The sequence below is a fragment of the Nicotiana tabacum genome, chromosome 19 (genome assembly GCF_000715075.1).
Source record: "Nicotiana tabacum cultivar K326 chromosome 19, ASM71507v2, whole genome shotgun sequence".
NCBI lineage: Eukaryota > Viridiplantae > Streptophyta > Magnoliopsida > Solanales > Solanaceae > Nicotiana > Nicotiana tabacum.
Window position 1 is genome coordinate 60306353 of NC_134098.1, and position 26855 is coordinate 60333207.

At 34.6% G+C, this 26855-nt stretch overlaps 2 protein-coding genes across 5 annotated transcripts; both read left to right on the plus strand.

Annotated features, from left to right (window-relative positions):
• The first annotated feature begins 4511 nt into the window (after positions 1–4511).
• LOC107773627 (endo-1,3;1,4-beta-D-glucanase) lies at positions 4512–13990 on the plus strand. Its single transcript, XM_075237799.1, has 7 exons — positions 4512–4907; positions 10674–10695; positions 12149–12275; positions 12710–12800; positions 12911–13000; positions 13356–13456; positions 13644–13990. Exons 1-7 carry the CDS (start codon positions 4760–4762, stop codon positions 13782–13784), a joined length of 720 nt encoding a protein of 239 aa, XP_075093900.1. The 5' UTR covers positions 4512–4759; the 3' UTR covers positions 13785–13990.
• A 4616-nt stretch (positions 13991–18606) lies between these two features.
• On the plus strand, positions 18607–26333 carry LOC107762848 (endo-1,3;1,4-beta-D-glucanase-like). 4 transcript variants are annotated; one of them, XR_001642899.2, is made up of 9 exons: positions 18607–19674; positions 21397–21418; positions 22055–22181; positions 22386–22476; positions 22595–22684; positions 23066–23166; positions 23936–24084; positions 24908–24992; positions 26018–26333. XR_001642899.2 is itself a non-coding variant. In XM_016581245.2 (9 exons), the coding sequence occupies exons 1-8, from the start codon at positions 19527–19529 to the stop codon at positions 24942–24944; spliced, it is 753 nt and encodes a 250-aa protein (XP_016436731.1). In that variant the 5' UTR covers positions 18607–19526; the 3' UTR covers positions 24945–24992; positions 26018–26333. The 4 variants fall into 4 exon arrangements, 3 of the variants coding, with proteins under 3 accessions (XP_016436731.1, XP_016436732.1, XP_016436733.1); XM_016581245.2 differs by having other exon boundaries at positions 23936–24072; XM_016581247.2 differs by having other exon boundaries at positions 18633–19674; positions 22055–22094; positions 23936–24072.
• Positions 26334–26855: the final 522 nt, after the last annotated feature.

The following is a 26855-nucleotide window of genomic DNA, read 5'->3' on the forward strand; positions in this document are numbered from 1 at the left end:
TCCCAGATGTGGCAAATTCCTCGCACCTGCGAGCAATTCCCAATTCCACACTTGGCCGCTTCTGCGACTGATCTCGCGCACCTGCGATCAATAGCTTCGCATGTGCGATCACACCAGTAGGCATCAGCCCCAACATTTTCTTAAGTCCAAATTTGATCCGTTAACCATCAGAAACTCACCCGAGCCCCTCGGGACCCCATCCGAACATACCAAAAAGTCCCATAACGTAACACCGACCTATATGGGGACTCAAAATACACATAACAACATCGAAGCGATGAATCACACCTCAATTCAAAATCATTGAACTTTGAAGTTTCAAGTTTCTACAAACGACTCCGGAACCTATCAAATCATGTCCGGTTGACCTCAAATTTTGCACACAAGTCACATTTCACATTATGGACCTATCCAAATTTTTAGAATAATATTCCGACCTCGATATCATAAAGTCAACTCCCGGGTCAAACTTTCCAAAAATTCATCTTTCGGCATTTCAAGCTTAATTCTACTACGGACTTTCAAATAATTTTCCGAACACGCTCCTAGGTCCAAAACTACCATACAGAGCTATTGAAATCATCAAAATTCGAATTTGAGGTCGTTTACACATAACTTCACATCCGGTTACTGTTTTAACTTAAGCTTTAAACCTTAAACTAAGTGTTCCAATTCATTCCAAAATCTCACTGGACCCGAACCAATTACCCCGACAATTCACACAACAACTGTAAAGTATAATTTGAGCAGTAAATGGGGAAACAAGGTTGTAATACTCAAAACGACCTGCTGGGTCGTTACATATACGCATATGCATGGCATTATAAATATTTTATGATTTACATAGCTATCCAGACTTACATGTTGAGTCCTTTATTCTATGTTTCTTTCATGTCCTTTATATACTGATTTACATGCCTTACATACTCGGTACACTATTCGTACTGCGTCCTTTTGTCGTGGATGTTACATTCATGCCTGCAGGTATATATAATCAGTTTGACGGGCCCTCATAGTAGTCAATGTTAGCATTCAACGAAGGACGGTAAGACTCCACTTCATTCGGAGTGCAGAGGAGTTTGTAAGTCAACGTGTCGTAGTTTTGCTATAGACTTATGGGTAGGCCGGGTCCATGTCCCGACCATGGTTTGATGTCAAATACTCTTAGAGGCTTTGTAGACACATGTTCATCATGTACAATATGTCATAGACCTTGAAGGCCCATATGTATTCATGTTTTAAGTACTATGATTCGCTGATACAACGTTTGCCCACTTATAGTTATACATTACGAGTTGTGGCCATGTTGCCCTATGATAGTTGAAAAAAAAGAGAGTTACAAAGTGGTTCGATCGGGCCAGTTCGGCACCGGGTGCCAGCCATGCCTCCGCAGGTTTGGGGCGTGACAACGAAGGTCGCACGATTCACATTGGCCGAAGATGGAACACTATATAAAAGGATGTTCGATAGACCATTGGCAATATGTTTGGGACCAGGAGATACCAACTGCGTCCTACGAGAAATCCACGAGGGCATATGCGGAAATTATTCTGGTGCCGAATCATTGGCACCAGAATTTGGCCTAGGGTTATTTGATATTGACATAAAAAATTAACGATGACAGGGTTGAGGGGGCCCACTGTGAAAGGGTAAATGTAAACACTTAGAAACCCTTCCACATGAGTGGTGATGTCTTCTTCGGGGGTCGGGATCATCACACCTAGGAAGGATGGATTTGGCCTAGGGTTATTTGATATTGACGGCAAAAATCAACGATGACGGGGTCGAGGGGCCCCAACGTGAATGGTAAATGTAAACACTTAGAAACCCTTCCACATGAGTGGTGATGTCTTCTTCGGGGGTCGGGATCACCACCTTTTTGCCCTCCCAGTTGCAGTCTTTCTTTACCTACTTGCGATATCCCTCAGTTATCGAGCATATATACCTCGACATTGGCTCGCATCGACCAGGAATCGACGAGACTTTTATCGGTCTTAAAATCAGAGTTTAGCGCTCACCCCCAGGAATGCATTGCTCAAGACGGGGTTCCACTGACGCTTTCCCGCCGGCCGGTTGAGAAGAAGAAACAACTTCTTTTTGTGGTACCGTTTTCGACGTTTTTGCCACATGTACCCATATGGATGAGTATAAACTTTTAAAAACCATATAAAAATTATATGAGAAATGTGTTTGACTTATAAAATAAAAGTTAAAGAGAAAATACAAGTTTTCGAAAATGATATTGTTAATCCTATTTAACTAACTTAATAAAGGTAAAAACTTTGTCATAGTAGTTTCATTCATCTCGCTGAGTCTATTCAGGGGCGGCCCGACCAATTTCGTAGCCTGAAGCCAAACTTTATGAGGGGCCTTAACTTTTTTATTAATAAAAAATATTTTATTTTTATTTGAAGTCTATTTTTCAAACTTTTTTTAGATGCAAATTTATTATTAATTTTTTATAATTAATTTATCCTAATAAGTCTTTCTCAATTGACAATATAACTTATTCATTTAATATCTTTGAGACATTGTTGATCTTAGGTAATGTTTTATCAATTTTAATTTTGAAACATTTTTTTCCGCTGAAGTAACGATAATAAGAGTTATTAACATTATTCTATAAGTAATATAGACATTTGGAAAATAATCAAACCTTTTTATTTGATTGAGTATATCAATTAAATTGTTATCTTCTAATTGTACTATTTTTCTTAATATTTTTTATTCAGAAAATAAATCTAAACTATCAATATCGGGTTGATTATTATGATTTAAGGAGCATTCAAGATGAATGCAATATTTTTTTAAATTTCCATCAACTAGTGATCTCAGTTTTTACCGCTAAATATAAAACCAAAAATATTTCCATATGCAAATAAAATTGTAATACAATCTAATAAGGAAAGATTAACAAATGAAATTCTAGCTGATTTTAAAGTTCTAACTTTAGGAAAATTAGCATGTATGGTAATTGAATGTTTATTCCTAAATATTAGGAAGGCAACTTAAATTATAATTTTATCTAGTGTAAAGTCGATTTTTTAAGGGTAAAAAAAGCGAACGATATTTCTCTAAGGGCTTTCGTGCTTTTAATGTATTATAGACTAGTTACTATGTACGTGCATTGCACGTTAATAATGACACGTGATGATGTAGTCAATTCTTTATATGAAGGGACAGTATCAATAATAAAACAACCCTTAACATATTCGTATATGTAATGCCGCCATAATTTAAATGCCAAGAAATGTTATTACATATGTTAGCATAATATGGGAACTCAAACCGATTGGATATCATCGTCTGAACCTACAAAAATAATCAATTAAGTTATGTCAGTTATGACATACTATTATACACTTATAGTTTATAAATATGCAATGTGATGATATCTTACCTAAGACTTCTTTGTAGATGACATTTTTTATGTATTCTTACGCTTTGGTTGCTCCGTCATGATAAGAACTTTTGTTGTGGACATCGATATTCCTCTTGAAAGTGCAACATATAGTTGCCCATGTAAGAAAACATATTGCGGGAGATACAATCGAATATGCGGAATTGTTTGTCCTTGTGCTTTATTTATTGTCATTGCAAAACACAAGCGTACTGAAAATTATTTACGGATAAATTTAAAAGGATATCCTTCATTTTATGGAGGTGAAAGGTAAATTATAGGCATGAACACATGCTTGGAAGTACATTGACCCATCATAATTTTTGCATGTATAACGTTGTTGTCAAAATCTCTACATACCATTCTTGTACCACATAAACCATTTGACGGATATAAGTTTCTCAATAACATGATGGGTGCATTTTTCTTCAAAATCAACCTCTATGCAAGGGAAAATCAATTTTCAATTATTAAAATTATCATTAACTCTTCAGTTAAAACTTAAAAGAAACAGAGAATGGGGGAAAAAAAGTAATGTATCACGAAGTCAAAGAAATCTAAAGTGATTTAGCTGTCAAAATAAATTAAAATCTTCATAAAGCATGTTTTTGTTACTATTATCTTTTAAAGACTTACGAACTATGACCGAGTGAAAGAGGAAGAAGGCATACAGTGAAATTTATAAAAATAAAATTTTGTAATGGTTGCTAATTCAATGGAAACTTTTTAAGCATTTAGAGAGTTAGAACCTAACCCATTTCAAATTTGATATAATAGCTGTGTGAGATTTTTTGTGTCTGTTATATACAAATATGATAGTAGTAATATATATAATGAATTTGACAATGAACTTATGCAGTGAAAAACTATTTTGTGTAAAGTATTTAAATATTTTTTCTGATAGTAATTGTTGGTATTATTTTATGCGGAGTTAAAATTGTAAAATATTTTGCTCTCACCAGATTCTTAAATAGATATATGAATATAAGATATATGAATATAGATATAGATAGATATAAATTTTACCTCTTAAAACTGTCTTATGCCAAATCCGCCCAAAAAGTTAAGCATTGTGAAAAGTGTAAATTCAATTCAATTCAATTCAAATGTTAGTATCTGGAATAATTCTCTCCATAGAAATGGCGCAGACGTAAAGTATAGCTAAACCGCACAATCAACCCCCCCTCCCCGACTCCCCCTTCCCCAGCCGGGCCATAAATACAGTACAATAGTATTCTTCCTCTTTCCTTCTTTCTTTCTTTCTTTCTCAAACGCACTACCCTACTCTGATTAGTGACTGCTATTAAGGGGCAAATCTTTGGTTTTGGACATCTTCTCTATCAATCTTCAGTAACAAAGATGTCAGGGCCTCAGTGCTGTGAGAACCCACCAACTTTGAGCTCAAGTAGCGGTGTTGGGTCAGTGTTAGAGTTTGGGGGTCTCAAAACCTACGTCTCTGGTTCGTCCAATTCCAAACACGCCATCCTCCTCGTCTCCGACATTTTTGGTACTTACCCTTTTAACCCCTTACTGTCTGTTCTTATTCATGAACTTTGGGCAACTGGGTTCTGCTCAATTTGCACTTCCATTTCTCTTTCTTCTTATTTTAGCACGAAGATTGAGTAATCTATTGATCAATTTGGTACGACGGAAATTTCCGAAAGTTTAACTTATTTTTTGGAAAATACTTCTGAAAAAACGTTTTTTAGAGATTGATAAATAATGTTAGCAAATTAGATAATGTTTTGATGAAATTTGTAAGTTTAAAGATGGATAATGATATCTAATTGTTATTACCTCAGTCCATTTTATGGGACACTATTTCATTATTAGTCCGTTAAATCATTGAAGCTTTTACTATCTTGGAAGTTACATAGATCTTTCTTAAAATATTTTCATTCTAAGGGTTGTGATCTAGTGTGTTCTTTGTTAAGTATCTTAATCTCATTTCAAATGCCAGATTATAGACTGGAAGTTAGATGTTTTGTACCTTGGTTCTCAACTCTTATGTCAAACAATTAAGGAAGAAAATTATGTTTTTTCTGTTGAATTTTGACAAGATTAATGTGAACTAGTGTGAATATTTGAAGCCTCCTTTTAGGAAGAAATTGGTAGATGCATTTTTAATGCATTTACATTGCATGTTCACACTTAATATGATGTCATGCATGACATTATTAAGACCATTTCTCTTCTATAAATAGCAAGAGTTTTGTTCATTTGTAAACATCTCTCACTTGCCTTCTTATCTCCTAAGACATTTAAATCTTCTTTCTTTCTTGTAGTATTTCACTTGTATTTTTGGAGTGAAATAAATTTGAGTTGATTGTGTCCGAGGACTAGGCAAAAAATTAAATTTTGCCGAACCTCGTTAATTTCTGGTGTTCATTTTATTATTGTCTCATTTACTATTTATTAGCTACCTTTAGATATAGTAGTTGTGATTTAATCACTCTCTATATATTCGGCTTCCGCAACAATTGGTATCAGAGCCAAGGTTCTATCTTAGTATGCTCTGTGGTTGCAGCATAGTCTGAACTTCCATATCAGAAAAGAATTACTTTGGTGTTCTGTACTGTTAGCAAATAAATAGTATCTATAGCAAAATGGGAGATAATAAAAATGAAGAGTCCACATCGGGTGTCAGTAATACGTCGTTGGCATCTTCGCTTATGACAAGAATTATGTCAAATGCGAAATTTGCAGTTGAAATTTTTGACGGGTCAGGACATTTCGGGATGTGGCAAGCTGAGGTTCTTGATGGGTCAGGACATTTCGGGATGTGCCAAGCTGAGGTTCTTGATGTCCTTTTTTCAACAAGGGCTAGATATTGCCATAGAAGAAAATAAACCAGACAATATCGGAGAAGGAGATTGGAAGATTATCAATCGTGTTGCTTGTGGTACCATTCGATCTTACCTCGCAAGAGAACAGAAGTATCCATACACAAAAGAAACTTCTGCAAGTAAATTGTAGAATGCGTTGGAAGATAAATTCTTGAAGAAAAACAGTCAAAATAAACTTTACATAAAAAGACTATTACGCTCCACATATGTTCCTGGTATTACAATGAATGATCATATCACCAGCTTTAATAAGTTGGCGCCAGATTTGCAGAATATGGACGTGACTTTTAGTGATGGAGATGTGGCCTTAATGTTATTAAGTTCACTTCCCGATGAGTATGAGCACCTAGAAACTACTCTACTTCATGGGAATGATGAAGTGTCTCTCAAAGAAGTTTGTTCTGCCTTGTACAGCTATGAACAAAGAAAGAGAGAAAAACAAAAGAGTGGAGAAGGAGAAGCACTGGCCGTGAGAGGTCGTTCTCATAATCATATGAGAACGAAGAAAGGAAGATCCAAGTCAAGATCCAGACCCAGCAAAGACGAATGTGCCTTTTGCCGAGAAAAGGGGCATTGGAAGAAAGACTGTCCAAAATTGAAAAACAAGGCCAAACCTAACAATGGAAAGGCTGTCATGGATTCAAATGTAGCTGATTGTGACGACTCTGATTTCTCGCTAGTTACAACTGAGCCATTCAAACCATCTGACATATGGCTGATGGATTCAGCTTGTAGCTATCATATGTGTCCCAACAAGGACTGGTTCGTTGATTTTCAAGAAGGAGAATGTGGAGTTATTCACACAGCAAATAACAATCCTCTTACCGCATATGGTATTGGTTCAATCCGATTAAGGAACCATGATGGATTGATCAGAACATTAACAGATGTTCGATACGTACCGAAATTGAAGAAAAATCTCATTTCTGTAGGAGCCCTAGAGTCAAAGGGGCTCAAAGTCGTTGCAGAAAATGGGGTAATGAGAATATGCTCTGGTGCACTAGTGGTAATGAAGGGAATCCGGCGAAATAATAACATGTACCACTATCGCGGTAGTACAGTTATTGGGACAGCAACAGTGACATCCAGTGATGACAAGGAGGCAGAAGCAACCAAGCTATGGCACATGCGCTTGGGACATGCTGGAGGAAAATCTTTAAAGATTTTATCAGATCAAGGATTGTTAAAAGGAGTAAAGACTTGCAATTTGGAGTTTTGTGAGCATTGTGTCAAGGGGAAATAAACAAGGGTTAAATTTGGAACAGCAATCCGTAATACTAAAAGTATTTTGGATTATGTTCACTCTGATGTTTGGGTGCTTCCAAAACACCTTCATTAGGTGGGAAACACTATTTTGTAACCTTTATTGATGACTTTTCCCGGAGAGTGTGGGTGTATACTATGAAAACCAAAGATGAGGTGCTGAGAATTTTTCTCAAATGGAAGGCGATGATAGAGACTCAAACAGGCAGAAAAATAAAGTGTCTTCGCACAGATAATGGTGGAGAATACAAAAATGATCTTTACAATAAGATTTGTGAAGATGATGGAATTTTGAGACATTTCACCGTCAGAAATACACAACAGAATGGAGTGGCAGAACGCATGAACCGGACTTTGCTGGAGAAGTTTCGGTGTATGTTGTCCAATGCTGGCTTGGGCAAAGAATTTTGGGCTGAGGCAATAACATATGCATGCCATCTCATTAATCGTCTATCATCTGCCGCTATTGGAGGCAAGACACCATTTGAAAAATGGTATGAAAAACCTGCTGAAGATTATAATTTTTTACATGTGTTTGGCTCAATTGCATATTATCATGTGAAAGAGTCAAAATTGGATCCGAGGGCAAAGAAAGCTATATTTATGGGGATTACTTCTGGAGTCAAAGGATACCGATTATGGTGTCCAGAGACAAGAAAAGTTATATTCAGGAGAGATGTTACCTTTGATGAATCTGCCATAATAGATAAGGTGACATTTGAAGATGTCAAACAAACTGATGGTGCTTCAAAGCACGTGGAGTTTGAGGGAAAATTAATTTTCCCAACACAGGGAGAAAACGAGGAAACAATAGAAGATTTTCCCTTGGAAGAAGAGTCAGTGGAAGGGGAGATTCCAACTCAGGAACCCCAACAACAACTTGAATCAATAGCAACCAGCAAGCCAAAAAGAACAATAAAGAAACCTGTTCGTCTCATAGAGACGGTGGCTTGTGCAGCCTCAATTGTAGCTGATGGTGTTCCTACCACTTATAAAGTCGCAGTCCAAAGTTCAGAAGAAGATAAGTGGAGGTTTGCCATGAATGAAGAAATGCAGTCCCTTCATCAGAATTGCACATGGAAATTGGCCAATCTCCCGAAGGGCAAGAAAGCAATTGGGTGCAAATGGGTATTTGCAAAGAAAGAAGGATTTTCTAACCAAGAAGATGTTCGCTACAAAGCAAGATTGGTGGCCAAAGGGTACGCTCAAAAGGAGGGAATTGATTACAATGAGGTGTTTTCTCCAGTCGTGAAACACTCCTCCATTAGAGTTTTGTTGGCTTTGGTAGCACAGTTGAATTTGGAACTAGTTCAGTTAGATGTAAAAACTGCATTTTTACATGGAGACTTGGAAGAGGAAATCTATATGACTCAGCCAGAAGGATTCAAAGTTGCTGAAAAGGAAAATATGGTGTGCAAACTTGAAAAATCATTGTACGGATTGAAACAATCTTCTAGACAATGGTACAAACGATTTGATAAGTTTATGTTGCGGCAGAAGTACAAAAGAAGCAAATACGATCATTGTGTGTATTTGCGCAAGCTTGAAGATGGATCCTTCATATATCTTCTCCTATACGTTGATGATATGTTGATAGCTTCCAAAAGTCAAGAGAAAATTGAGAAGTTGAAGATTCAACTAAGAAAGGAGTTTGAGATGAAGGATTTAGGTGAGGCGAAGAAAATTCTTGGCATGGAGATAAAAAGAGATAGACATTCAAAGAAACTCTATCTATCTCAGAAAGAATACTTGAAGAAAGTAATAGATCGATTTGGCATGAATGAGAACACGAAGTTGGTTAGCATTCCTCTTGCTCCTCACTTTAAGCTTAGTGTTGCTATGTCGCCGAAGAATGAAGCTGAACAAGAGTATATGTCAAGAGTGCCATAAGCGAATGCCGTTGGTAGCTTGATGTATGCAATGGTTTGCACAAGACCTGATATTTCACATGCTATCAGAGTTGTAAGCAGGTATATGCATGATCCAGGAAAGGAGCATTGGCAAGTTGTGAAATGGATTCTACGGTATATTTGTAATACTGTAGATGTTGGATTGATTTTTGAGCAGGAAGATAGTCAGTATCTGGTTGGATATTGTGACTCGGATTATGCGGGTGATTTGGACAAGCGTAGATCAACTACTGGTTATGTTTTCACTATTGCAAATGCACCAGTTAGTTGGAAGTCTACTTTGCAGTCAACGGTTGCTTTGTCTACTACTGAGGCAGAGTACATGGCAATTACGGAGGCTGTAAAGGAGGCAATTTGGCTTCAAGGGTTGCTTAGAGATCTTGGTATTGGTCAAGAAAACATCACACTATTTTGTGATAGTCAGAGTGTTATCCAATTAGCAAAGAATCAAGTTTATCATGCAAGGACGAAGCACATTGATGTTCGATATCACTTTGTACGAGATATTATAGAAGAAGGTGGAGTCATAGTGCAGAAAATTCGGACTACAGACAACCCTGCCGATATGCTAACAAAAGTAGTGACTGCGATCAAGTTTCAACATTGTTGAACTTTGAAGATTGGAGTTGAAGACACAATCAAAATTTATCAGTAAGAGACAATTGCAAAAGTGGAATCTTGCCAAGGTGGAGATTTGTTGAATTTTGACAAGATTAATGTGAACTAGTGTGAACATTTGAAGCCTCCTTTTAGGAAGAAATTGGTAGATGCATTTTTCATGCATTTACATTGCATGTTCACACTTAATATGATGTCATGCATGACATTATTAAGACCATTTCTCTTCTATAAATAGCAAGGGTTTTGTTCATTTGTAAACATCTCTCACTTGCCTTTTTATCTCGTAAGACATTTAAATCTTCTTTCTCTCTTGTAGTATTTCACTTGTATTTTTGGAGTGAAATAAATTTGAGTTGATTGTGTCCGAGGACTAGGCAAAAAATTAAATTTTGCCGAACCTCGTTAATTTCTGGTGTTCATTTTATTATTGTCTCATTTACTATTTATTAGCTACCTTTAGATATAGTAGTTGTGATTTAATCACTCTCTATATATTCGGCTTCCGCAACATTTTCACCCTTGATAATGTGAAACTATTACTCTTTTCGGCCAAAAGGGAGTTTATTATGGTTTGAGGATTAGTATTGTTATTTATATTGGAAGACAATCTCTTATGTTACGAATACTTTGCAGGTTATGAAGCACCAAACCTGAGGTATGTGCTGCTTCTCAAGTTCAGCTTGGAGTTGTCAAATACCTTCTAAATACTTTCTGTACTTATGTACTTATGCTTGCACCATATGTATTCTCTAGTATATTTCTCTGTTGTCAAGTATCAACAACTTAAGTTATTGCTTTCTTAGATGCGGCCGTACCATATACAACCACAACTATTTAAAAAACGGAAAAGGGCCAAATATACCCCTCTACTTTCGAAAATGGTCTAAGAATACCTCTCGTTATACTATTGGGTTATCTATACCCCTACAGTCATACTTTGGGTTCAAATATACCCCTCATTTAAAACGGAGGGACACGTGTCATCGTTTTGTTGGTCAATTCTAAATATCTCCTAATTAATTAAAAAGATCCATTATCCATACCTGAAAAATATTTTTTTTTTTTTGTAAAAACTGGAAAAAACTAAAAAAAAATTTTACTAAAAAATGAAAAAAACGATTTTTTTTTTCAGTTTTTACAAAAAAACTGCTTTAAAAAAACTGAAAAATATTTTCTTGTAAAAACTGAAAAGCAATTTTCTAAAGCAATTAAAAACTGGAAAAAACTGAAATATTTTTAACTAAAAACTGAAAAAAAAGAAAGTATTTATTTTTTCAGTTTTTACAAAAACATTGCTTTGGAAAATTGATTTTCAGCTCTTTTTTTTCAGTTTTTACAAAAAATATTGTTTTAGAAAATATTTTTCAGTTTTTTTTTAAAGCAGTTTTTATGTAAAAAGTGTAAAAGAAAATTTTTGTTTTTTTCAGTTTTTAGAAAAAAAAACAAAAATTCATTTTTTTCCAGTTCCCCTAAGGTTCGACTTACATAATAAACGGATTTATTTTTTTCAGTTTTTACAAAAATATTGTTTTAGAAAATATTTTTCAGTTTTTTCTAAAGCAGTTTTTTTGTAAAAACTGGAAAAAAAAATATTTTCGTTTTTTTCAGTTTTTAGTAAAAATTTTTTTTAGTTTTTTCCAGTTTTTACAAAAAAAAAATTATTTTTCGGGTTGGGATAATGAGTCTTTTTAATTAATTAGGAGATATTTAGAATTGACCAACATGACGATGACACGTGTCCCTCCGTTCAAATGAGGGGTATATTTGAACCCAAAGTATGACTGTAGGGGTATAGATAACCCAATAGTATAACGAGGGGTATTCTTAGACCATTTTCGAAAGTAGAGGGGTATATTTGGCCCTTTGCCGTTTAAAAAAAGAAACAGAAGTCAATTCTCTAGGGTGTTTCTATATTGTTGACGACTTCAGTTTTTGCTCCTTAATCACAGATTTCAGGAGATTCATTTATCTTATCTGTGTATCTTTTTGTTTACATTTCAAGGGAAGAAGTTGGGGTGACCATTTTTTGCATTTTTTCCAGTAATTAAGCTGCAAAAAGTTTATGTTTTATCTTGGGCTGATTCCAAAGCTTAACTGCTGGTATGTAGGAAGCTTGCTGACAAAGTTGCAGCTGTGGGATACTATGTTGTGGTTCCTGATTTTCTTTATGGGGATCCTTATAATCCTGAAAATACGGAGAAGCCTTTATCAGTCTGGATACAATCACATGGAGCAGTATGTGTTCTGACTTATTTCTTTTGGGGTTGAGTTAGGCCCAAGTGCCATATCAATACATGGTATCATAGCCAAGTCCGTTCCCGTTTAAGACCCTATGATATATTGTCCACGCTCTAATTGGTGGTCTGGGCGTGTGAGGGCGTGTTAGAGTGGTTTAGAGTCGCACATTGGTTGGGGAATGGATCGGTGGTCTCCTTATATGGACTTGGCAATCCTCCCCTCAAGATTTAGCTTTTGGGGTTGAGTTAGGCCCAAGTGTCATATCTTTACAATAATATTGCCATCTATTTGCATCGAGAATATAAGGAGGCCATGCCATCATTATCACAGTTTTCCATTCATTAACTTTGTCACTTTGGGACTATCATTGTGCGACATTCAGAGTATCAGGCTCACCACCGTGTTATTCATTTTTTGCTTTGTTCTGTTAGGACAAAGGATTTGAAGATGCAAAGCAGGTTGTTGCAGCTTTAAAAGATAAAGGCATATCTGCAATTGGAGCTGCAGGGTTTTGCTGGGGTGGTAAGTTGTTCAATTTTCTCTTTTTGGATTATTATCCATCGCCGGTACTAGCATGTATAGGTTAATTTTTTGTGGTTGTCTGTGATCCTGATCTCCTGTTTCCTTAACAGCCAAGGTGGTTGTTCAACTAGCTAAGTCTGACGACATTCAAGCGGCAGTGTTATTGCACCCATCATTTGTCACTGTGGATGATATTAAGGGTACGACTGTTTTTTACCAGAATCATTTGTGATTAGATAGAGCTTTTACTCCTGGATTTTATACAAGTGCATTGCTTAGGGACAAAACATTTTATGTCTAAATGACACTAGAATATTGGTGACTTGTTCGGTCAAATTATATTGCTGTCCTAAATTTGTTCAATGTCTTATAGGAAAAATTATTACTAATTGCTTTTGCATATTCCTACGTCCTAAGTGATATTTGGTATCACATGTTTTCTGAATTCTAGTGAGTAAAGTGAACTGCATCATTTTTAGATTCTTCCTGTTTCCTTGAATTCCCCCCCCCCCCCCCCAAACAATCCATTGGAACTTATGATGTATTTATTTACAGAGGTGAAGGCACCAATAGCTATTTTAGGAGCTGAGATAGATAAAATGTCTCCTCCTGAGCTTATTAAGCAGTTTGAGGAGATTTTATCATCAAAACCTGAGGTAAGCGAACATTAGGGCCTTCCTGCCATTTAAAGATGTCTTTATCTTAGAAATATGTAGCTGCACAATAATACTCTCCTGTTTATTCAGGTGATGTATTGAATAAGATATAACTACTATAATGAATTTCTTAGATCGCATTACATCTAGAGCTGTGTGTTGCATGTGTTTCGGTCTGTAAAAATAGGTGGACAACTTTGTGAAAATTTATCCTGGCGTCGCCCACGGATGGACTGTGAGATACAATGTGGAAGACAAGAAGGCTGTGGAGAGTGCTGAAGAAGCGCATCGGGACATGTTGGAGTGGTTTACCAAGCATGTCAAGTGAGTGCAAAGAACCCAAGCAGTTTCCAGTTAAAAGTCTGAATGTCGACCATCATCATCATAGTATGGAGCTAATTATTGATAGACCTTATATTGTATTTCATATTTGAAGAATAATATCGTGCTACGGTGATGTGAAATGATACTGTATGAATTCCAAGGAGTGCTATATCTATCATTTAAAATAGGGAAAAAGGCCAAAATTGTCCCTATACTATCGAAAATTAGTCACGTTTATACCCGTTTGTCCAAATATACGCCTACCGTTAAAGTAAACAAAATCATTCCTAACCCTAACATATTTCCAACTTGGTAGTAGGACCCTCACTTAATGTGCCAACTAGGCAAATACCGACCCGAGTCTCATTACCCAGTCATACCTATTCAAACAACCCAAAACTCATACCCATTCAAATAACCCATTACCCGGTCGGAACCATTTTCCCTTTTAAAACCCGTTTCTTCTTCCACCCCACCCAAATGGCGGCAGACAAGGGAACAATTTTTTTCAGTCACCTGAGCTAAGGCACTGGAAAACGCAAGCAAATCACTCATCAAAATATCCAACTTCGGATACATCAACAACATCATTGTCGGAATCGTCTGCTATCCTTCAGGGAGAAAACCAGCGACGAAAATCTGAATTTGATACTGTTTTGAGCTGCGGCGACAGTGGAAGCTGATGACCCTTCCAAAAAAAAAAAACTCACTATATCCACTTACGATGAATTGCTATTTTTTCCGTTGTCCTTTTGTCTTCGTCTTTTTTGGGTGAAGAAGTTGCAATTTGTAGGTGAGAAAGCTGGCCTCAAATTAGAGTTAGTTCGAATTTTATTCTAATTTTATGAAAGTTTGTTAGGGCTAAGTAAGTGTTAAGGTAAATTAAATTTTAGGAAATAATTGTTATATGGATTTCAGGGGTTTTGAAAGAGAGGGGAAATGGGGCAGTTTAATATCGAGGAGGAAGGGTAAGAAAGAACAACTGACAGTCTGACACATCAACAATTCTTTTGAAAGTAAACTCCATAAATTAGAGCAAAGAGTAAAGATGGCGGAAGGAGAACGGAGAGAAGCTGTACTTTATTCGGTGGTTACAGAGCACGGAAGTTCGATGGAGAATTGGGTCAGATAGCGGGGTTGTGTCTTCTGTTAGGGTTAGTGATAATTTTGTTTATTATGTTAATGGTGGGAATATATTTTGACCAATAATAGAAATAAGGATAAACGGGGCTAGTTAATTAAAGTAGAGGGATAAATCTGACATTTTCCCTTTAAAATATTATAAGAGCACGTACATTCTGGATTTGACTTTCGTTCTCAATTATAAAATACCACTGATACAATTCAATGTAAACGAAAGAGTAAATCTCACTCAACTTCTTAACCATATGATTTTGGAAACAATACGTCCTTGCCTTTTGCATGAGGTTACACACTCCACAGACCTTAAATTAGAGCTGAAAATGAGTTTAATTGCTACATATATTTTTAAAATGTCAAAAGTGACCTTCAATTTTACCGAATTACTATAAGCAGTTCATCTAAAATGAAAGAAAAAACTAAAAATGCCCAATTATACTGTATAGAAATGCATAAATTATGTCTAACCACCTTGTATAATTTTGACATAAGAAATAATACTTCGTTTATCTTTTGCATGAAATAAACGACACACCCGATTTAATGTTTTAATGGAGATTTCAATTTTTTAAAATATCGTCTGACCTATAAACTATACTAACATTCAAAAGAGAAACATTTTGTCAGAATTCTCCTTATTTTAATCAACAGCCAAAAATGAACTAGTCGTTGCTACATTTTGAAATATCAAAATGACATTCAACTCAGATTACATATATGCTTTCAGTTTTCTTTTTTAACATATCCGAAAATTTTGTGTGAAATGAGTAAATTTCATCTAATTGTGCTTGTATTCGGATGTAAGGAATAATACTTTATTCATCTTTTGCATGAAATAAAAAATCCATTCGAATAAACATATTTTAGATTTTTTTTAAAATTTTAAAATATCATATCGCCCATAAACTGAAATGATGTTTGAAATATTTTCAAAATGATTGCCAATGAAACGTTTTAAAAATAGTTAAATCTTTGAATATATATGTAAAAATAACATGGAAATAGACAAAAAATAAAATTGATTAGTTAAAGTAAAGCTCCAATACTAGTAACTAAATGGATCAAACATATTTAAAATATGACACTCTATATAAAAAAGTACCATGGAGCAAATGAGGTTCTGAACATCAAAAACAACAAAATATGAACAAAGGGAAAACAGAGCCATGCAGTTTTAGAATTATCAACCCTATAGTTAGTGGTATCAAAATCAAAATTCCTTGTCTCTTCCCCCATCCCCTATAATTTCTATACAGTACTACTAGTATCTAAATTTTATTTGAGATTTTTACCTACATGTATTATTTTACTCGTTTTGTGTCAATTGTGTGGTCTGTGGACTTTTGAAACTTATTTACCCTCGATGTTTAGGTTTTAATTTAATTATAAGTTGATATATAATTTATCAATTATATACATTTTATTGATAAGTTAATATCCCTCGGGCTTTAATTGGTAACCAATCCTAAGCCTACAGGTTTCTACCCACCCCCACTGTATGTCTCTCGGCAATACACTGTATTCCAACCCCCAACCCCACGTAACCAATCACCCAAAATATATAGAACAACAAGTTTCAATCTTAAAAAGTCATGAATGAAGAGAAGACATGAAAATCCTACAATCAGTAACAAAAAATAACTAAGAACATATCTGGTACAACTTTATTACTCTCCCATCGATAAAAATGATCCAAAGTTTTGCATTATATTGATTAATGAAGAGATTAAACCATTGGCACATGCATTGGGCGTGACACAGATTTTGATTAAACTGAGCATAAAGATTTTTATGCACTGATTAAACTAAGCATAAAGATTTGAATTTAAACTCAATTGACAACCGTTAACAAACTTCAAAGCTTTTAATTTGAAAATTGGATTCGATTCAATCGTTATTTGTTGGGTGTTGTTGCAAATGATTGAGAATACTATTTGGAGTTTATATATCAATTTTGAGAGAATTTGGTGAAGATTCGAGGTGGTCTTGGTTGGAGTTTCATATTGAGCCTCGAAAAAGAAGGCATAAACAAATTGTATATATTTTGTATGCCGAGTTTAGAAATAATATACAAAATATTTACAACTTACATAATTGTATACAAAGTTGTATATAAAATATATGTAAATTGTAGTTTTTAACCGGATTCTGTGTAAAAAATGTGTATTTAAGTTGTAGATAAATTATAGATTGTGACCGAATTTGTATATATTTTGTAAAACACTTTAGTAACTTTTTGTAAATATTAAAACATAGACAAAACCGGGTAAATAAGTTTAAAAGTTTCGTATATATACGAAAAAGTCCCATTTTATTTACTTCCTCTGGCCCATAATAAATGACTTTTTGGCCTTTTTTATTTTGGTCCAAAATAAATGTCTTTTTACATAATCAATAAGAAATTAATTTTTTTTTTCAAAATTTGTCAAGGTGACACATATCCCAATGTGTCAAGGTGACACATATCCCAGTGTGTCAAGGTAACAATTAATTAAAGGTAATTTAGTGAATACATCTTTTTATTCTCTAGGAGTTCATATTTTCTTAAGTGGTGTGCCAAAGGCTAAAAAGTCACTTATTATGAATCGGAGGGAGTATTAAAATATATACTCCATAATTCATAAGTATTAACTAAGGGTCATTTCAAAGTTCAATCTTCATTTAATGAACGACAAAGATCCAAATATATTCTTGTACTTTCGAAAATGGTCTAAGAATACCTCTCGTTATATTATTGGGTTATCTATACCCCTGCAGTCATACTTTGGGTTCAAATATACCTCCCATTTAAACGGAGGGACACATGTCATCGTCCTGTTGGCCAATTCTAAATATCTCCTAATTAATTAAAAAGACTCATTACCCATACCCGAAAAGCAATTTTTCTAAAGCAATTTATTTTTGTAAAAATTGAAAAAAAACTGAATTTATTTTAACTAAAAACTGAAAAAGCGAAAATATTTTTTTTCCCAGTTTTTACAAAAAAATTATTTTAAAAATAACTGAAAAATATTTTCTAAAACAATATTTTTGTAAAAACTGAAAAAAACTGAAAAGTAATTTTCTAAAGCAATATTTTTATAAAAGCTGAAAAAAACTAAATGTTTTTTACTAAAAACTGAAAAAGTCTTTTTTCTAGTTTTTAGAAAAATATTGATTTAAAAAAACTGAAAAATAATTTCTAAAGCAATTATTTTTGTAAAAATTAAAAACAAAAACTGAAAAGTAATTTACTAAAGCAATGTTTTTGTAAAAACTGAAAAAAAACAAATATTTTTTTTCCAATTTTTAGTTAATTTTTTTTCCAGTTTTTTCAAGTTTTTACACGCTTTAGAAAATTGCTTTTAAGTTTTTTTTAAGTTCTTACAAAAACATTATTTTAGAAAATATTTTTTGATTTTTTTAAAGCATTTATTTTTGTAAAAACTGAAAAAAAAATATTTTTGTTTTTTTTTTCCAGTTTTTAGTAAAAATATTTCAGTTTTTTTCCAATTTTTATAAAAAAATATATATTTAGAAAATTATTTTTTGGGTATGAGTAATGAATCTTTTTAATTAATTATGAGATATTTAAAATTTGACAACAAGACTATAACATGTGTCCCTCTGTTTAAATAAAAAATATATTTGAAACTAAAGTATAATGGTAGTGGTATAAATAACCTAATAGTATAATGAATGGTATTATTAGACAGCTGATTCGAACGTCTTAGGTTATTCTCTGTCATTCTCTAAGTTTATACATTAGGTTTGCAAAAGATAATCATGGTCTTTCTGAAGTATGATTTAGTCTATCGATGACTATTTTGAACAATAAATACTCAAGTATCATGCCATGGTAGCAATTAGCATCGAATTTCACTTTCATCTCATCTTCATCCATACAATATATTCAATCAAATCGAACCCATTCTAGGCTTCTTTTGATTCTTTGTTCAACGTATTCAATATCTAACTTTAATTTTCTTTTTGCTGTTCCGCTCAATCAAAGCTTTTCTTCTTAGGAATATGGTTTGTGATTGTGGAATTGGGGGAAATCGAGAATAATGAAAAGGGTTTATCATCTAGTGTTGGTCTGTGTTTTTTACCAGTCAATTGAGCTGCTTCATGGAAAAGCATCGTTAGTTTTTAATCAGAGTTAACCCATTATGTTGTTGGACCAAATGTGCTCTATTGTAAGGGACTAAAAACGGTTAGAGGTATATTTAAAGGATAAAAATTGACCTGTCCATAAATAAGGGATAATTTTGGCTAAAAACTAGTACCTTTTAATGATTCCGTCAATGACTATCGCTTTTGAGTGATTTGACCTTTCATTTTGAAGTCAAGAGAAAAGGAGATTTTTATCCCATTTAAAAGTTATAGGGGATAATATTTCAAAAGAGTTTACACTGAATGAGACGCATGAAAGTGTTGTACATTCATATGATAATGAGATTCTATATAATCTCTCATTTCTACATTTCAGGTGTAAGTTTTTACCAAAATTGAAATCCTAATTAATGGTATCCTCCTTTTCCATTTCTCTCTGTCTATAATCACTCATTATAAAGTCACTCTCTCTGTGTGTGTGTGTGTGTATTCTATCAATCTTAAGTAGCAAAAGATGGCAGGGGCTCAATGTTGCGAGAACCCACCAACATTGAGCTCAAGTAGCGGAGTTGGGTCCGTTTTAGAAATTGGAGGCTTCAAAGCATACGTCTCTGGTCCTTCCTCTTCCAAACTCGCCATTCTTCTCGTCTCCGACGTTTATGGTATGTACCTCCTCCCCTTTTATATAGCAGCCGTCTTATTCATCAACTTTGGGCTATAGGACTGCTCCATTTGCACTTTCATTTTTCTTTCTGCCCCTTGTTTCTTTTTCTGGAAAATTACGCGACCCAACAACTATACTTTAAAATTTTTTTTAGAGTGAATATCTTAAAATCTCCCTAAACTATTACGTTTTTATCACTTACCTGCTTAAACTATTCGGTGTCCCGAAAACGCTCCCTTAACTATATACACCAATATATTAAAAACCCCTCGTCTATTTTTTTAGTGGTGAGTGTGATACACCCTTCTATTTACTCAGATATATCAATTTAATTAAGAATTTTAAATAATGATAAAAAATAAATAAATGGGTAAATGTTTGGGGGATTAAAAAATCAAAGGAAGAGGATGAAGGGATAAACACATGGTCATTTGTAAAAAAAAAAAAAAATTCTCTTCTATCTTCTCCGATAATGGCTACACCATGTCTCAATCGTGATTTTTACCATTAAACTTCGATTAAACATTGGATTTTTCCCAATAACCTTCGTTTTCACCGGGAATTATAGTTTAATACGAGATTTGGGATAAAAATAAATTAGGGTTTGGTTGAAAGAAGAAGACCTAAATGAAGAAGAAAGATAATTTTAGAAGAAACAAGCAAGAGAAGAAAAAAATTTCATATGAAACCCGTAAGAATAAAGGAAGAATAAAGATAAAAAAATGAAGAAGAAGGCTAGAATACAAAGAAAATAGAGGGAAAATACAAAAATTAAATTTTTTAAAGAGGGTAACAGTAATTAACCATTAGAAATGGCCAATTGGGGCCCATTTTATGTATAATTTCATCTCTCACGCGTCTTTTGGCGATTTACCTTACATATTTCATTAAAAAATCGACGAGTTTTTTTTTTTAATATATAGGGGATATAGTTAGGGGGTGTGTTTGGGACACCAGATAGTTTAAGTTTGTAACTGACAAAAATATGATAGTTTAAGAGGGTTTTAGGGTATTCACTCTTTTTTTTTAACCATACGCAACTATATTTGAATTTTATGGCAAATCCACATGTAGTACTTAAATAAGAGATCAATTGTTTTGAACTGAAACAAGAGAACAACAAGCTTTCGTAGCTTAATCGGTTAGAGTGCCCGCTTAATAAGCAGAGGTCTTGAGTTGGATTCTCAATGAGAGCATTCTATTTTTCTGTATTTCGCCTTGGTTGTATTCGCTACGCCAACGAATACAGTCGATTTGGGTATTTGAATACAAGTGATACAAGCTGGTAACAATTGAACAGTAGCTACGAATGATACTTAGGCAAACTATAGTTACTTATGGTAATTAGGCTCTAAACTGTAGTGCTTTATGAAAATTCCTCTTTTTTATAGTACAATTAGTATGGTAGTTAAAGTTGACTGCCAATTTGCTTGTAGCAAGAAATACAACAATTAGAGCCTCAGCAACAGGATGTATGGAATGTTTATTATGTTCTTTTACGTTCTTGCATTTTCGTTATTGAAAGTTTCTTTGCATCGAATTTTTCAATGTTCAAGCAAATTGGCTATACAACAAATATTTATTCTGGATTAACAAGAAAAATTATATGTATATTAGAGATGCAAAAGACTTTTGATTTTCTTGTTTAGTTTATTATAGTGAAGGGATGAACTTTTTATTTCGGAAGACGATTTCTTATGGTCTTAATAATTCTTGGCAGGTTATGAAGCACCAAATCTAAGGTACGCACCGCTTCTCAAGTTCAGCCTAGAATAGTCAAATAGCTTTTAAATTACTATTCTTTCCCACCTCACAATTGTTACTTGCTTATTGTATAAAAGCTCTTGGCTTAATATCTCTCTAGTGTTTATCAAACACCAAATTAAGCAAAAGAGTGCTTAAAAACTTGTTTGACCAACTTTTAAGCTTATTCAAAGTTTCAAACACCGTTTATATGTCCATTTAACCAAAAAGATTGGTCCTACCAAACGGATGTGGTATTAGTACAGATGGGAGTGAAGAAGCTAAATGTGGGTCCAAATAGAGCGGATATACATAGCTGATCCAACTAGTTCGGGATTAAGGGATAGTTGATTGATTGATTGATTCATCTCTCAAATGTATACTCTGAGAATGTTTCTGCTTCTATCGCACTTCCGTTCTGACTTTCAGACGTAGGAATATTCTTTACAACCACATTGCTTCTAGAAAATGAGTCTAACAGCTAGCAATTCAGTGATGTGTTATCATTATATCTTTTTGGTTACATTTCAAGGGAAGAAGTCAGGTCACCATTCTCTGTGTTTGTCCAGTTATTACGCTGCAAAGTTCCTATTTATATCTTTGGGTGATCGCAAAATTCAACTGTTTTTATGTAGGAAACTTGCTGACAAAGTTGCAGCTGCAGGATACTATGTGGTAGTTCCTGATTTTCTTTATGGTGATCCTTATAATCCTGAAAATACAGAGAAGCCTTTATCAATCTGGGTACAATCACATGGAACAGTATGTGTTCATAATTTGTTGAACTTAGGCTTTCTTTTTTATTAAATAGCCATAGATTTGACTCTAGAGAGTCAAAGGAGGCCATGCCATCAGTATCCTATTTCTCCATTCATTAAGTTGATCATGCTCGGGAATGTTCCGTGACATTTGTAGCAACACTCTTGCCACTATGCTATTCATTTTTTATTTGTTAATTCTTTTTAGGATAAAGGATTTGAAGATGCAAAAAAAGTTGTTGCTGCTCTCAAAGATAAAGGTATATCTGCAATTGGGGCTGCAGGATTTTGCTGGGGTGGTAAGTTTTTGCACTTTATGGTTTTAGGGTTATTTAACACGTGCCCCTACTAGGATGTAAAGGGTCAATGCTTTTGTGATGGTTGTGAATGTGATCCTGACCTCCAGTTTTCTAACAGCAAAGGTGGTTACTGACCTAGCTAAGTCTGACTACATTCAAGCTGCAGTGCAATTGCATCCATCATTAGTCAAAGTTGATGATATTAAAGGTATGGCTGTTATTACTAAAATCACCTGTGATCAGATTGAGCTATTACTGCCGATTTTATACCAATATGTTGCATATGAACCCATTCCATTTGATGTTCTCAATGTCACTTGAATCCTGGATTTTATACGAATTTGTTGCATATACTATTACTGCAAGGGGCATTGAGATCCAGATTGATGTTTAGTACTCCAAAGACTTCATATAGCTGGTTGTATTCATTTACGCCTCAATTCCTTTCTAATACGAACCTTGCTACTTAATTTATGAATACCCTTGGTTCTAAGCAATTGGTATTAACTGCTGTTTGAATTCTGATGACTACCTTGAACATATATCTTTTCTATCCTGCCCATCGACTGATGATACATATTACTTGCAGAGGTTAAGGCACCAATAGCTATTTTAGCAGCTGAGATAGATAGAATCTCTCCTCCCGAGCTTATTAAGCAGTTTGAGGAGATTTTATCATCAAAACCTGAGGTACATGACATCTTTTTTTTTTAAAGGGAACCACCTAGGTTCCAAACTCGAATTCATGGGTGATTTATTTTATTAATACTCAAAAAGAGATAGTACAAATAAAGGGGGCTAGGCCTTACCACAGGCTAACCTACTCTATGGGGAGGGGGGTCACAGGATCCCGTTAACCTCGGATATATATACCCTGCAAAATGTAGATATGTTTTACTAGGCACCCTGATACACAAATGTTAAAATGGGTCAGTGGTCGACGGGGCTCCTTAATTCTCCCCTTAGGTTCAATGATCCGGGTTCGGTTCCTGACTATAGCATACTGTTTTTTTATGTTTTGTAATTGAACAAATTTTCTTTAGCATACCAGATTCCTTTCTCTTTTTTTTGCTTTTTCTTTTTCCCTCCACGACAGAAATTAGAAACTAAGTAACTCTTTCTCCAATTCGAAACCCAGCTTCTCTCTCCCTAACTCACACCACAGTCCGCCATGACCGCCACCCACCACCGCAATGTCTTGACAGAAGTTTCGCCGGCGAGACCAAAAGACATTGGTGCCCCCTCCACGCTCTGCCTCTGGGCCTTACCTTACTACTCCTTAGGATTTTGTCGTCATTTTACATGATGTCATTCTTAAAGATGATGTGGGAAAATAATACTATCATGTTTATTCAGGGGATACACTGATATAAGTAGGTAACTAGTTTGATGAATCTCTCCCAGTGTTTTACAAGATTTTAGATTTAGCCTTTGCTTTTGCTTTCTTGCCTTAATATAGGTGGACAGCTTTGTCAAAATATTTCCTAGTGTTAAGCATGGGTGGACAGTAAGATACAATGTTGAAGACCAAGAGGCTGTGCAGAGTGCTGAAGAAGCCCATCGGCACATGTTAGATTGGTTTACCAAGTATGTCAAGTGAGTGCAAAGGTACCAGCTGGCAGTAGCAATTTCCAGTTAAAAAGTCTTAAAGTCTTTAAGTCTTTCGTGAGAAAAATGAGGTTGCTAAATATTGATAAACCCCGTATTGTACCTCTTGTTTGATGCGAAGTTATCTTGCTATGATCATCTGAAGTGTACTGTTGCTGTTATTATATCATACTATTATTGTGCCTGAGAATGATTTAAGTAACTTGTGTTGTCCAATGTATCTCTTTTGATTACTTTCAACACTGCAATATGCTTTCACATCTGACACACTGGTTTCGGCACCTGTCTTGTAGAAGCCAAAAGTGATGAACATAGAAGCGGAATAAATAGGCAGAGATCACAATTGCTCTACAAAGCTTATTCCAGGATTTATCACTGAATCTAGCCGTTAATATTTTCTTGTATGTGAGATCTGTGGGAAGTAATGATTATTCTTAGCGAAAGAAACCTACATATGCACCAGCCCTTGGGTGCATTAATATGATAATGATGTATTAAAAGAGTTTGAGGTAGACCTAAAATCAGGAAAGTTGTTCTAAAAGACCTATAATCTCTCAATATGTACAGAACTAAGAACAAATTACAGTAAAGGAAAAAGACATATATGTGAATACAAAGTAATTGAGATAAACATTTAGTTTGTAGTTACATTTGGTTCGATATTTGTTTGAAGTATTTCTAGAGTATAGTCAGTTCTAACTAGTTTAGGATTGAACATGATTAGTTTATTCTGTGATTTGTAGAGAAAATCTGGAGGAAATCAAAATTTAAGTAAGTTTTCCATCTGGTTTAGTTAATCTCTAATATAAAGGCATTGCTTCAGGTACAGTCAGAAGGGAAGTGGATGTAGCAGTCTCTGAGGTCCCCATTCCTTGATCTGACTTGACTATAACTAATCGATAATACAGGTAAACAGAAAGTGAACTTGCAGTTTGCTTCATCAGTAATTCTATACAGAGCTATGGCGTAGTATACTTTAGAGTTATGTGTGGCTCATGAACAAGACATGATGTCCGGTAATATGATTCTTAAGCTGGGTGTATAACCTAGACAAAACATTCATAAATTTGTCTGTAAGTTATAAATAGCCAGGAACAAGCAAAAGGTAATTTATAATGACTACAACTTAATGAATTTCAACTAGGCAGGAAGCATACAAGTGCCTTAGAATATCACAGGTACTGATTCTCCATCAGAAAACCAAAGTGCTGATTTGTCCAAAAAGTAGTGTAGTGCAGAACGAAGTTTTCAATGCATCAGCAGTTAACATTGCACAGCTGGGGTCTTTGTGGTCCAAGATAATCAAACCATCAAATCATTGGAAGTCACAGTGATAAAAAAATCATTGAAGAAAAAGAAAAGAAGATAGAAAATAAAATGTGATCAAAGTATGCAACCAACTTGGTGCAACTTCCAGCCTCACATAGTATTGCAGTTGCGAAGATTTTCATTGTTGAGGTAACTGGTGTAGTCATTCATTGGCCGAGTCGGCGGATAAAAACCATACTCCGGTGGAAACATGGTCGGATGATATGGCGGATAACTAGCTTCTCTGCCATATTGTCCTTGGTAAAGATTTGGCAGCTGCCAAAACGTAGAATATGCTTTCTCTCTTGCTTCTTTAGTTACGCGGTCTTGAATGGATCCGGATCTTTTGTGTATTCTGCAATAACGATCCCTGCAAATTGCTTCATCAACTCCTTTAGGGGGCTCATAAGCTTCAGGTTTATGATCCTTCTTATCGTCTTTTCTCGATACAAATGTTTCATCAGAATCATCGCGACATGAAGATTCTTGATTCTTTTTCTGCTGTCCTACTTTGGTCTTGCCTTTGTACTTGTAGGGATCAGAAGCTTCATTAGAATTATCGCGACACGAAAAATCTGGATTCTTTTTCTTCTGTCCAACTTTAGTCTTGCCTTTGTCCTTGTAGGGATCAGGAGCTGCTGCATTTTGTTGATCAGGAGCAGTAGTATGTACTTCTTCAAGAAGAGGGGGATGCTTGTTGTAAGATATGAGTTCTGCTGCTTTCTTTCTCAATTTGTTGTTAATGGTACTCGTGAGAACAAAGGGATCAAATCTTCCTTTAATGGTTCCCAACTTTGTTTTTGGATCAAACATAACATCAAATACACCTAGCATAAGAGTCCACATCATACATAACATCAAATACACCTAGCATATAAGGAGGTTTTAGGCCTTCTTGGCCTTTTACAATGTTGAATTTAAGAAAATGTCTTTTTTAGATCTTTTATGTGTAAAAGTAAATCTCCCATGTGTAAAAAAAGAGATAGTGTCATAAAACTAAAAATAAGTTTGTAAAAGGCCAAAAAATCAATTGAATCTTATAGAAGACATGCACATAGAGGTGGATCCAACCATATAGCTGGTGGATGCATGTATACACTGACACATTTGTCAAAATTACAATATTAGTGTAAATTTATATGATTCTCTCGTTTTAACATTTTTGGTAAAATTACAAATAGACTTCTCGTGCAATAAGGCCCTTTGTAATAAGGTCTATTTGACATGAAAATTGATAAATGAAAGAAAAAGGATAAAACAAACTTAAACAATAGGAGAATATATTATTACCTTCGACTTTTGTTAACACTTTCTTCAACTTCTTTTGACACACTTTGCAACAGCACACATCAATTTTTATAACACAAACCTGCAGTTTTAAAGTGCATCCAAGATAAATACTTATAGTTCACATATTTACAGGTATAAGATTATTATTATGTAAGATGAAAAGAGATGTCAAA

Bases quoted from the DNA above. Each gene is read 5' to 3' on its own strand.
- LOC107773627 (XM_075237799.1), top strand. From the start codon at position 4,760: ATGTCAGGGCCTCAGTGCTGTGAGAACCCACCAACTTTGAGCTCAAGT. The intron at 4,908-10,673 runs GTACTTACCCTT...AATACTTTGCAG, and splicing joins CCTCGTCTCCGACATTTTTG to GTTATGAAGCACCAAACCTG. The intron at 12,801-12,910 runs GTAAGTTGTTCA...TTTCCTTAACAG, and splicing joins TGCAGGGTTTTGCTGGGGTG to CCAAGGTGGTTGTTCAACTA.
- LOC107762848 (XM_016581245.2), top strand. From the start codon at position 19,527: ATGGCAGGGGCTCAATGTTGCGAGAACCCACCAACATTGAGCTCAAGT. The intron at 19,675-21,396 runs GTATGTACCTCC...AATTCTTGGCAG, and splicing joins TCTCGTCTCCGACGTTTATG to GTTATGAAGCACCAAATCTA. The intron at 22,685-23,065 runs GTATGGCTGTTA...TATTACTTGCAG, and splicing joins CAAAGTTGATGATATTAAAG to AGGTTAAGGCACCAATAGCT.